An 11,947-nucleotide genomic window follows, 5' to 3' on the forward strand; every position below is an offset into this window, starting at 1 on the left:
TAACAATTTTGTAATTTAATAATTTTGTGAGACAATTTTTGTGAGACAATTTTTGTGAGACAAATTTGTGAGACAATTTTTGTGAGACAATTTTGTGAGATAATTTTTCGATTGAATTTACAAAATACATTGCGTGTACTTGGCACTTTTTTTTACCTTTTTTGAAAAAGGTAATTTTGATTATTTTACATTACTCATTCATTTGCAATAATAATTTGAAAAAACATTTATTTAATATTTATTCGACATTAATTTAATATTTATTTTACATTACTCATTTATTTGCAATAATGATTCAAAAAAATATTTATTTAATATTTATTCGACATTATTTTAATTCTTCGAGTGGGTGTCGGCCACCCAGACAAAAATTCAGGCCCGATATTTTTAAGATAGGCTTTAATAATCAATGTCCCTCCTCCTAAGATCCCTATGTTTGAGTCCTTCTCTCGAAGATGCGTACAGAAAGGCTTTAAGCCATGTCAGTTATGTTTGATAAACATTCGAAAGTTATTATAGATTGTGACCACCCGGGATGTGACCTCGATCGGTGTATATTTCTTATCGCGACCAAAAATTACAACATTTTTGTTCATCAAGCATTTCGGGTTCTGCATATTTTATTTGAAACACCCTTTTAAGATGTTTCATGAATTTTTACGTGCACATAATTAAATTGGAAATATGAGACTGAATCCATCTGGGTGCCGACCATCCAGTGTGGTCAAGGCGTATTAAAAAAAGAGGTGTGGCCTCGGGAGGGTTAATATTTATTTTACATAAATTATTTATTTGCAATAATGAATTGAAAAAAACATTTATTTAACATTTATTCGACATTATTTTAATATTTATTTTACATTAACTATTTATTTGCCATAATGATTTGAAAAAACATTTATTTAACATTTATTCGACATTAATTTAATATTCATTTCACATTAATTATTCATTTGCAATAATGATTTGAAACAACGTTTATTTAACATTTATTCGACAGTAATGTAATATTTATTTTACATTAATTATTTATTTGCAATAATGATTTAAAGAAACATTTACTTAACATTTATTTAATATTAATTTAATATTTACTTCAAATATTATTTTATATTAATTATTTCATTATAAGAGATGTTTTATTATTTTTCTGTTGTCGTTTTGCTCTATAAATGCCGTTTCGTGGCAAATTTCCGCGTCACGTATCTATGTATATAAAGCTGATACATATATTACCCACTCGGCATGTTATGTTGCTGAAATATTGAAATATTCGGAAACAATGCAGAAACACTTCATTAACATCTCACTTGCAACTATGCATCTAAAATATTTCAAAAATGTACCTGCACCATGTTTTTTGCAATATTGCATTAACAATATGTCTGAAATCTTTCAGAAAGTTGTTTACAATATTTATAAGTTTCTGTAATATTGCAAAAAAAATGTAGCAGATGCAATATTTCAGAAACATTTCCAAAGCACTACAAAAGCACTATTACGTTTACTTTGCACGAATAATATTTCTGTAACATATCAAACGCAACACCGCATCTAAAATACCTGTGAAAAATCTCCGAAAGATTGCGTCGGTAATGAAAAATTGAATTGCAGGCAGTGAATTTTCTACAATATTTCGGGAGAAATATTGCAGATGCAATGGTTTAGAAACATTTCTGATACGTGATAAAACTATTATTACGTTTGCATTGCACGCGTTATATTTTTGAATATTTCACATACAACATTGCATTTGTAATATTTCCGAAAAGTTGCTGACAGACTTTAGAACTTATAAAAAATTAAATTTATTATTATATAATTATTGCATTTTTTCTCTTTTATTAAGAATTTTCTGATATTCCAAATTTTGTCATATGGCATTTTTAATATAAAATATAAAATATTTAATAATATTTAATATAAAATAATATTCGACGCTGACTGGCAAAAAAGATTTATTCGTATATCTGTATTGTTAATATTGTTATGCGATAGCTTTATGCTCACCAAAATAAGCAAGTATAAGAAAGAAAGAAGCGTCAGAGTCAGAGAATCACCACTACCCTGTTTGATCATCGATGTCAAGCGACAAGGCGCCGGTATACTACTTGGATGGGTGACCGGTTGAGAGAGCGGATTTCTTCGGACAAACGCGCGACGGCTATATGCACATATACGGCTTAATATATTTTTTTTGTTCCTGTAATAAAATATTTTATTTTTCACATATCAACAAATAGTTTTTGCGTCAGTAAGAAAATTTTGTTTGCTAATACGAAACATTTTTTTAGTGTAAAATGTATTTGAAACATCTCTGAAGTGTTTCCGCAATATTTCGTAGATATATTTGAGAAATACTTCATAACATTGCCGAAATCTTTCAGCATGGTCGCATTTGAAATAATTGCGGACATTGAAACATTGTCGAAATGATGTAGAAACGGTCATGAAAAATTTCTGAAATATTAATGAAAGATGTAATATTTCAAATGAAATTTTGCAGAAATGCCTCTGAAATATTACATGCCGAGTGGGTATATATGTATGTGTGTGTTCAGATATTGCGCTCGAATTCCTTCGCGTTTTGCAAACACCCGATCGTTTCATTCAGATGGCGCGACGCGTGAGTCGCCACTTTCAAAGCGTCCCCACCTCTTTCCTCGCTCTCGTTCAGTGTCATGGCCGCTCTTGCTGCGTTTCTTCGGACGAGACGAGTACGTTTTCCTTCTTTCGTAACTAATTGAGCTAAGCGGCACGTATTCTGGAGACCAACCAAGCGAGATTCGACTTCCCAAGGAGAACTCACCGCCAGGAAAAGGAGAGCTGCGGCAGCTCGCGTCCGAGAGGGAGGATTGAGGCGAGGAGTCCGGTCCAGCGAGCAGGGCCCTTCCGATATTTTCATTTGGGACGCCATATTGGAAGATCGACATTGATCGTAGTAGTACAAGGGGCTCTGCAAGGTTAATTCTCGTCTTGAGATCTTGGAATTGCTCTCATTCTTGTGGCTCTGGTTTATATTCTAGCCCTAGAATTGATCTCGTAGACAAATGCAGAGGCCCCCTCTCTTTTCTTTTCTTTTCTTTTCTTACTTTGATTTCATTGATTTCAATCAGTAATCCAGACTCCTTAATTCCGTCCTGTAAGATCTGGTTAATTCTCGTCTTGAGATCTTGGAATTGCTCTCATTCTTGTGGCTCTGGTTTATATTCTAGCCCTAATGTAATTTTAATATATGCATTACAATTTTACACTGTCAAATAATAAATAATATTGTTTGATAATAATAACAACAGTATAGATAATAGTAACAATTTTATTACTTGACTTATTTCATTCTATTTTTGACAACTCGTATATATGTTACGGGCAATTTGATAAATTGGGCATTATGCATAATGGCCGGGCAATATGCATAATTCCCAATTTGTTCGGTCAAAATGATTAATAGAGAAGAATTAATCAAATTGCCCGGTCATTATGCATATTTCCCAATGCTAAATGGTCATTTTGATAAATCACCTTATTTGAGTTAATTTTCCCGGCAATCTTAAGCCCCTTGCACAATAGACGATAGCGATAGCGATAGCGACAGCGACAATGTTGCCAACAAAGGTATAACCTACATAGGTTAGATGACGCGCTTTAAAAGTATTTAACTGTTTAAAGCGCGTCACTAACCTATGTACAAGTTTAGCGACAGAATAGTTGCTTTTTTCAAAGTCATCAGAAAATTTTTTCCACCGAAAGAGAATACAACCGACAATAAGTAATAATTAATCCGTATTTGATAAATAAAAAAACCAAATATCCGAGTTTAGTGTTTTTTTCTTATTTTCTTAACGATATCTTAACAAATTCTAGCGACCCCCAAATTTTATCAACAGTTTTGGATTCGAGGGGCAAAAATACATAGAATTTACCTCTTTTCAATTGATTTCTCGTTGGGGCCCTAATTGTAGACATTTACCGAAAGTTGAAATTATAGACAGACTGCCATTCTTTTAGAAAGATATTTTAATATGTTAATCACATTTCCCACTTGTCTGTGGGCATTATGCATAATGACCGGTCAGTTTGATTAATTTGAACATTTTGGCTTTTATTATTCAAATGTCCCGAAAGAAGCGGGAATTATGCATATTGCCCGGCCATTATGCATAATGACCGAATTAATCAAATTGCCCGTAACATATACATTAATTGTGGCTAAGGTCTATACTATGTCATAGTGTAGATCTTAGCTACATTTCTGGCAAGTCAGTCCAAAGTATGCGGCTTTGTTCTCTATCCTTTTTATCTGTAGCAATTTTATTTCTTTTTATTTTTTAATTATTTTTTATGTATTATTTCTTATGTATCAGGTTTCTGAAGAAGACTAAGTATATAAAGTCGAAACGTAAAACGTTAATTGTATTTAAAATTTGTTTAATTAAACGAGATTTTGTTTTTAAATTTAAGTTAATGACCTTTTTATAACTCGAGAAAATCAGCCAGCCTTCCTGCCTATAGTTTATTTTGTGCTGTTAGTTTTTTTTTATTTAGTTATATTTTTTTCCATTAACACATTTGTTATAGTGATTGTGCAGTAGAAAATCTGAAAAAATAAATGTTTTTAAAGAGTAAAGATAATATATATTTTGAAATCTATGTATTTTATGTAAACATAACATTTAAATTTATTTGCAGTTTATTTTAGAACATGCCAAAAAACACCGTTTCATAAGCTTTCCAAGAAAGTTAAAAAGCAGAAAGTGAATGTTGAAGTTGTAGAAGAACTCAATTCAACAGATTCTTTAATTGAATTCGATCAATCGCATATTCAGCAAGCACATGCTTCCGTTAAAAGCCAAAGTTCCGTAATACCAGATTTTCTTCATAATCAAAAAGAATCTGAACTTTCTCATTATTCTTAACTTTTTCATCATTCTGAACTTCCTCACCATTCTGAATTTTCTAATAATTCTGATCATTTTGAGTACTCTGAACACTTTGATTTCGAGAATAACGATAATTATAGAGATATATTTAACATTAACAGACACACCGGCAACAATAACGAGGCTCATTCAGATGACAACGATGATAACTCTGAAAACTACGAGAATAGTGATGAGAACAATGAAAACCAAAAGAACGATGAGGAAAAAAATTTCCCATAAAGATATTTTACATGGGATATACTGTCCAGCTCTTGTTCATTTACGTAAGGTTAACATTTTCGGGTTTATCTACATGGGATTTCGGAGAGTAAAAGGTGACGCGTGACAAATATATAAAGATAAATATATTACATATAAAAGAAAAAAAAATATATAAATATCTATATATAAATAATATATAGATATTTGTATAGAAATATATTCAAATAAAATAATGAGAAAAATAAAATTTTAACATTTATTTTTTTAATTTTAATAAAGTACTTTGTTGTTTTAAAGCCTATCAATGAGCACACAATTAAGTTTATAAATAAAAAATGTTTCTTAACATTTATAAAACGTTTATTTTAGATTTTAAAAATAATTGTTTCACATTTGAAAGGTTGTTTAAATGTTTGAAACATCTTACGTTTGAAAAATGTTCTTTTAATACGAATACTAAGATTTTTATACAACTAATAATATTAATATATAAAAAAACAATTTTAAGATGTTTTTCAAATATTAAAAAAAAACTTTTTAAATGTGAAAGAAATATTTATTCAAATCTTAAATTAACGTTTTTCAAACGTTAAAAAAACATTTTAGAACACGTTAAAATAAACGTTTTTAAACACTAAAAAATGTCTTTTTAAACGTTAAAATAAACATTTTTTAAACATTAAAAAAACATTTTTCTTAAACGTTAAAATAAACGTTTTCAAACATTAAAAAAATGTTTTTTTAAATGTTAAAATAAATGTTTTTTCAATGAAAAAAAGGTCTGTTAACCCATTATTTTTAACATTTTTAAAAATGTTTTCAAAAATGTTTTCCAAATGTTTTTAAAAATATTTTTAAAAACATTTCTTTGCTGATTGGGTACTGTCAATACTACGAGTACTGATCACTCAGTACTGAGTACTAATTGCTAGTACTACTTTTTCGTAACGTATCTTGGAAATACTAAATTAATAAAATACTAAATTAACACACTAAACTATCAATATGACGTTATTTTGATATCATCTTGACTTTTTGTTCTACTTGGATAGTACTGCGCAAGTACTGCGCCTGTACTACACGTTAGTATCCCACGTATTCGATAAGTACTAAAAGAGTACTGGAGGGAGTACTGGAGGGAGTACTGGTGGGAGTACTGTTGGGAGTACTGGTGGGAGTACTGGAGAGAGTACTGGTGGGAGTACTGGAGGGAGTACTGAGGGGAGTACTGGAGGGAGTACTGGGGGGAGTACTGGGGGGAGTACTGGAGAAAGTACTGGAGGGAGTACTGGAGAAAGTACTGGAGGGAGTACTGGAGGGAGTACACACACTAGAGGAAGTACTGAAGGGAGTACTGAATGAGTATTGGATGAGTACTGGGAAGGAGTACTGACGAAGTCAGTATGGTCGAATTTAGTAGTACTTTGAGTACTTATGTCTCCAGTACTTTCACCAATACTTTTTCCAGTATTAAAACCAGTACTACTTTTTCATAAGGGTACTTTGAAGTACTAATGAGTATTATTGCTTGTAGTACTGCCAGTACTGTAAGCACTGACAGACACAGTACTGACCATTCTGCAGTATTCATGAGTATTAACATACTAATACTCTCAATACTACGAGTACTGATCACTCAGTACTGAGTACTGATTGCTAGTACTACTTTTTCGTAAGGGTAGTACAAATAAAAATTACTTTGAATCACAGTTGTTACAATCGTCCCGAATATGTTTTTGAACTTTGACTTAAAATTTTTAATAATAAAATGCCAAAAATGAATAAGTAATAATTATTATAATAAGCAAAAATAACGAAACTCAAATATAACCTAAAAGAAAAAATACTTACTTGCAGTGGATATATTATATTAAAAGTTTAAGATTGTTGGAAGAAACTACTTTACGGCCTCAAAAACATATTTTATTTATTGCACACGTCCACTCAATACCCAGGTCGCAGACGTTCTGAGACACGTTATAGCTTGTTCAGCTTCATCCGTTAATCAACAGAAGCATTCGCATCTATGCCTATAACTATAGATATTTGAGTTGTTACTTTCGCCCCGCGTTACTTTTGACCCCGCTCTACCCTACACGATATTATAAAATATTGCTATAACATTTTTTTTAAATCAGTATTTGAAAAATGTGACAACCAGCCTCGGTTTCCCCTATACACTATATTATGTAATGACCCCTTCAAAGTCATGAAATTTTCGTATATAACAATTTTTCGTACAACTTATAATTTACAAGTTTTTCGAGGTATATATTCACGATATGCAAGCAGATCAAAATCAATAATTAGTCAACCGTGTCCTCTTCTTGCTAAAAGCAATCTAACAGTTTTGTCTTTAATTTTATGATTTTTCGTAAAATTTGAAATGTTTGGCTAATTAAAAATTAAATTTTCGGTTACATCTAATTGTGCGTAGTCAAATATATAGTCGAAATATATGATATTTCGATTTTTCGCAAAAACTAACAGAAAATATCAGTATTTATAGTAGTTTTAATATTTATATAAATCTAAAAAACATGATAAAAACAAATGAGAATATAATTACCGAAAGTGTAAATTGGTTATCCAAATTAAACAAGCCACAAACTCTGATGCGCAACGGATGCGCCCATAGAAATACTCCCAATTCGGTTGTTTCCTAAAAGTAAAGAACATCGCAAAATATTGTCTTTGTAACTTTTCCATAATTAAAATATAAAAATGTCAATCATTTTTTATGTAGCTATTAAAAATAAGTTAATAAAAAAATGAGTAAAGTTAAGCTTTTGCAAATTTTAAACTTTACGAATTAAAATAAATAAAAATTGATCTTTATTCCATTTTAAGGTTTATATTTTAATAAAGATTTCAAACTATTTCTTCAAAATGTTTTATACATTTAATATAGAATTAAAAGATATTCGTAATCATGTTTAATAAAATTTTACGGAAAAGCCGTGACGGAAAAGTAATTTCGAATTGTTTAATGCATGTCTGCATACAAGATTGATTATAGCAGTACCATATATATATACAAATTGGCCCATTTTAATCTATAAATCAAAATATCTTGGAAATGAATTTGAGTTAATAAAATTGAACACATAAGTGTTGAAGGAGTTCAAAGGGATCGTCAAACCATCGCAAAAAAATCGATAGGTGGAAGAACCTTGGAGATTACAAGATTATCTTTGTTTTTTTAAATGGAATTTAGTTCTTCTTTTACTGTATGATGAACGAGAAGGCGAGATTCATTTATACCATATGTTTAACGTCTTATTAACAAACTTTTATAAATAAAATTAATTCGGATTTTAAATTAAATTTCAAGGAGTCCTATTTGTTCCATTATGCTATCTTTATCGTTTATGACTAGTTCTCTTTTATAACACGAAAGTTTTGTGTAATGGCCACTCAGATCGTTATGATTAAAATCTCTTTAAAGCTTTTATGTATAAACAAGTGTTTACAAAAATAGCGAAGCTATTACAGCATATTCTTAAAACCAAATCAAGTCAGAAAGTTCTATATCACTTTTCCCTCCGACAACAATTATCGAGCAGATAAGTATTGAAAAAGTTACCAAATTTTCCTTAAATGTCACAAAAAATATTAGTGAAATAAAAAAATGTTTTACACAAAAGTTGTTTAAATTAATTAATAGAAAAAGATGATATAAAAAAACATGAGGATTTCCATTTAAAAAATTAAAAGTGATCTTTACATGATTTTTGATGCCTACACCCCAGATTAAATGAATGTTACTATGTTATGTGTCCTTCAACTATAATCTAAGATATTTTTTGGTGAGATGCATACTTTCAGAGATAACCGCTTGTAACGCTTTAAATGCCCCACCCTGTATTAAACTATTTGGGATACGTTCCATTTAGCACTAGCAACACTCTTAGAATTATTTCATTTTTGTTGTTTAGCAAATGTTAAACAAGAACGGATGATGCTCACAAGCGTCACGAGCACCAAATGAAACCTACTCTTAAAATGTTACAAGCTATTATCTCTGAAAGTACGCGTCATAGCACAAATGTTTTACACAAAGGTTGTACCTATTGTCTGGAGAGGGACAAATAATGGTAAAATCAATTTTCGAAAAATCGATTTTTTAAGATAACATAATTAAATATATATCGTTGCCACAATACGCACGCATGCGCGCACGCACGCACATGCACAACATATTTATACCGTATATTTTAGTAGTGCGTTACATACAAATTTTACTCACAGTCGAAAAGTTACTATGTTTGAATGCGGAAGTTTCTGCCGAGAATATTATACTCGCCAACGCGTTCGCCTATAACACAATTGTACGCAGCATTAAAAAGATTATTACACCAATTTCGCTTATCAGCATTATATTTGCAATATGTATACTAATACCTGATTGCATGTCAAATAACAGATGCGACTTATAGCAATAATTTGAAGTGATACAAGTATCACATACGGGATATAAAATAGCAGCATGTTGTTAAGTGGAATATATTTTCCATTAAAAACAATGGCGAAGACATTAGTTGTAATCTCTATTAACATACACGTGATCCAAGTGAGCAACTGTGGGTTGTAATAAGAAGTGAGACGATTTGTTGCATCGTGAAGATAACGATGTAACCGCTGGAGATTCACGATGGCAAGCCCGTCGGCAAATAATCTGATATTGATGTCAACAGTCATCCCTGTGTATATATAATTTTTTATTAAGATCATTTATTATATACCATAAACATACACGCGTATGCGCGTGATAAATATGCCTAATATATTATATGTATATATTAATATATATAGATAAAAAGTATTTTATTTTTAATCTAAATATTAATTTAGATATTTAGGAACATTCATCAATTTTAATATAAGTTGTTAATAATAGCATTTGAAAATCGTCATTGATTAAGTTAACTTGATTCGATTTATTCAACGGTTTCGAATTGATCAATTGACAATAATACCAATCAATCCATGACACAGTCTGTTGAGACGATGAAATCTGCGACGCAATGCATCGTATAAGAAGTAAAATTTCGCGATTTCCATGGAGAACGATATTCGTGTTACGCATTTTATCATAAATGCAAACAAAACTGTTTTGGTTAAAGTTTTGTTTCTAGCACTAAATATTATCATTAGTAAGATAGGTGTGAACCAAGCGCCGAAGATCAATATCATAATCAGCCATTGCATATGGTGATTCTTTCGTTTGTCATCAGTGCACCAATGATAATGTTGTATTAAATTATCGAATTTACGAGTTGTGGATATAGTACGTTCAAATTCCATATGTCGCGGACACGACAACAATGCCGTTAGAATCATATAGGAAGACCGGCTGTATCGATACAATTGTTGCAGAACACATCCCACATTAGTCTCACACTTGTTAGTTAAATAAGTGTTAAATGTATAATATGCTCCAGCGCAATACATGCCGCACGCGATCAGTGAGTACACTGCCAGTGGGTGAAAATTTTTGAATATCGATAATTCATCGATCGTGTGTGGATGACAGCCACAAAGGCGCGATATGTATAGCAACCATCGACAATTTTCCAGCATGATTTCACAAGAACTGACTTTGTTGCTATGATCATTGCTAACATATCACTATGTTTCACTCATGGTGGCGATAGAGCGCAGATAAATCTGTTTATTACTTCAAACGGGGCTAATAACAGTAATTTGTCTCTATTGCGTGTAGATCTCAGAGATAGTGATAAAATACTGCGAAATTTCTCACAATGTTTCTCTTTCACGATTCCAAGCTGATCGAAAAAGAGAAACATGCGAGCATTAAATTGTTTCTCTATTTGTTGAATTACAATTAGCTCTTTTAAAATGTCCTTTTCTATATAATAGCGATAACATTTTGTAACTATTGTGCCGTGATACATGTATAACAATCAGATAGCTGAAACACACGCAACCATGTAATTGCGAGCAACGATTGCTCGTAATTGATTCCATGCAATCGTTATCTTCATCATTTTTGTTACTATTAATAGTATTATTGATAAAACTACATAGTTATGACAACCGCACCGATTTAAATGACCATTACACATATATTATCAAGGATGTGGATGGGGCTAAAAGATTAGCCATCGCTGTATTAAAAAGTTATTAGCAAATAAAATAAACCATACAAACGTATTTTAAATGCTGTAATTTACGTATTATCTGCAGATCATTACGAGTTCTATGTTATTTGCATAAATTACGTACGTAAATGAACAAAATGAGCATTTATTTCCACTGCAAAAAATTCTAATCTAACCCAATTGTCTTTCTAATTTGAAATTAAGTTTTGGTTTGTTAGAATTTGTTTGAGGCGTGCAGGAAGAGAGTCTCTTTCTCCGCCCAAGCACTTAGGGAAGACCAGAGCTAAACGTAACATTTTGCTCATTTGAGTTGATATCTTCGATTTACTTGTTTATATATAAACTTTTTTTCTTTTATAAGATAAATACATGCTTTATTTACATTATGATATGGATAAAATTTATCCACATTTTATAATTACGTAGAAAAATCAAATTTTATGAAGATCGAGATTTTTTACGATTGTCCCTACCCCTAGGGTTGATTGTAACAGAGCTCAAGGTTGATTTTAACAAGGTAAAATAAAATAAAGACAAACATATAATCAATGTAGCGAAACGTTTTATTTTTTAAAAACTTTTTTAAAATAGTTCTGGACATTTTTAATTATTTTAAACAGACGTTGCTAAACCTCTATTTGTTTTTCTTTTTCATATATTCGGCATTCTAAAATAATA

At 30.8% G+C, this 11,947-nt stretch overlaps 1 protein-coding gene across 6 annotated transcripts in view; it reads right to left on the bottom strand.

The window, feature by feature from the left end:
• The window catches only part of LOC139783698 (uncharacterized), a 45,230-nt gene extending 34,493 nt beyond the window's left edge, over nt 1–10,737 (bottom strand). For 3 of the 6 annotated variants that reach the window (XR_011721346.1, XM_071722844.1, XM_071722842.1), the window contains exons 1-4: nt 10,124–10,737; nt 9,707–9,847; nt 9,394–9,462; nt 7,714–7,806 (exon numbers count right to left, since the gene is read on the bottom strand). Coding sequence is in view for 1 of the 6 variants with exons in the window: in XM_071722844.1 (XP_071578945.1) it covers nt 7,714–7,806; nt 9,394–9,462; nt 9,707–9,763 (219 nt within the window). In the remaining 5 variants the exon portion in view is untranslated. Of the gene's footprint in view, nt 1–6,651; nt 7,181–7,713; nt 7,807–8,966; nt 9,093–9,214; nt 9,463–9,706; nt 9,848–10,123 lie in introns of those variants that run through there. The other 3 variants (XR_011721348.1, XR_011721347.1, XM_071722843.1) reach the window with 3 other exon arrangements.
• Nucleotides 10,738–11,947: the final 1,210 nt, after the last annotated feature.

Source organism: Temnothorax nylanderi, unplaced genomic scaffold (genome assembly GCF_030848795.1).
Source record: "Temnothorax nylanderi isolate EJ_2023f unplaced genomic scaffold, tnyl_v1.0 TNYL_tig0532_pilon, whole genome shotgun sequence".
Classification (NCBI taxonomy): domain Eukaryota; kingdom Metazoa; phylum Arthropoda; class Insecta; order Hymenoptera; family Formicidae; genus Temnothorax; species Temnothorax nylanderi.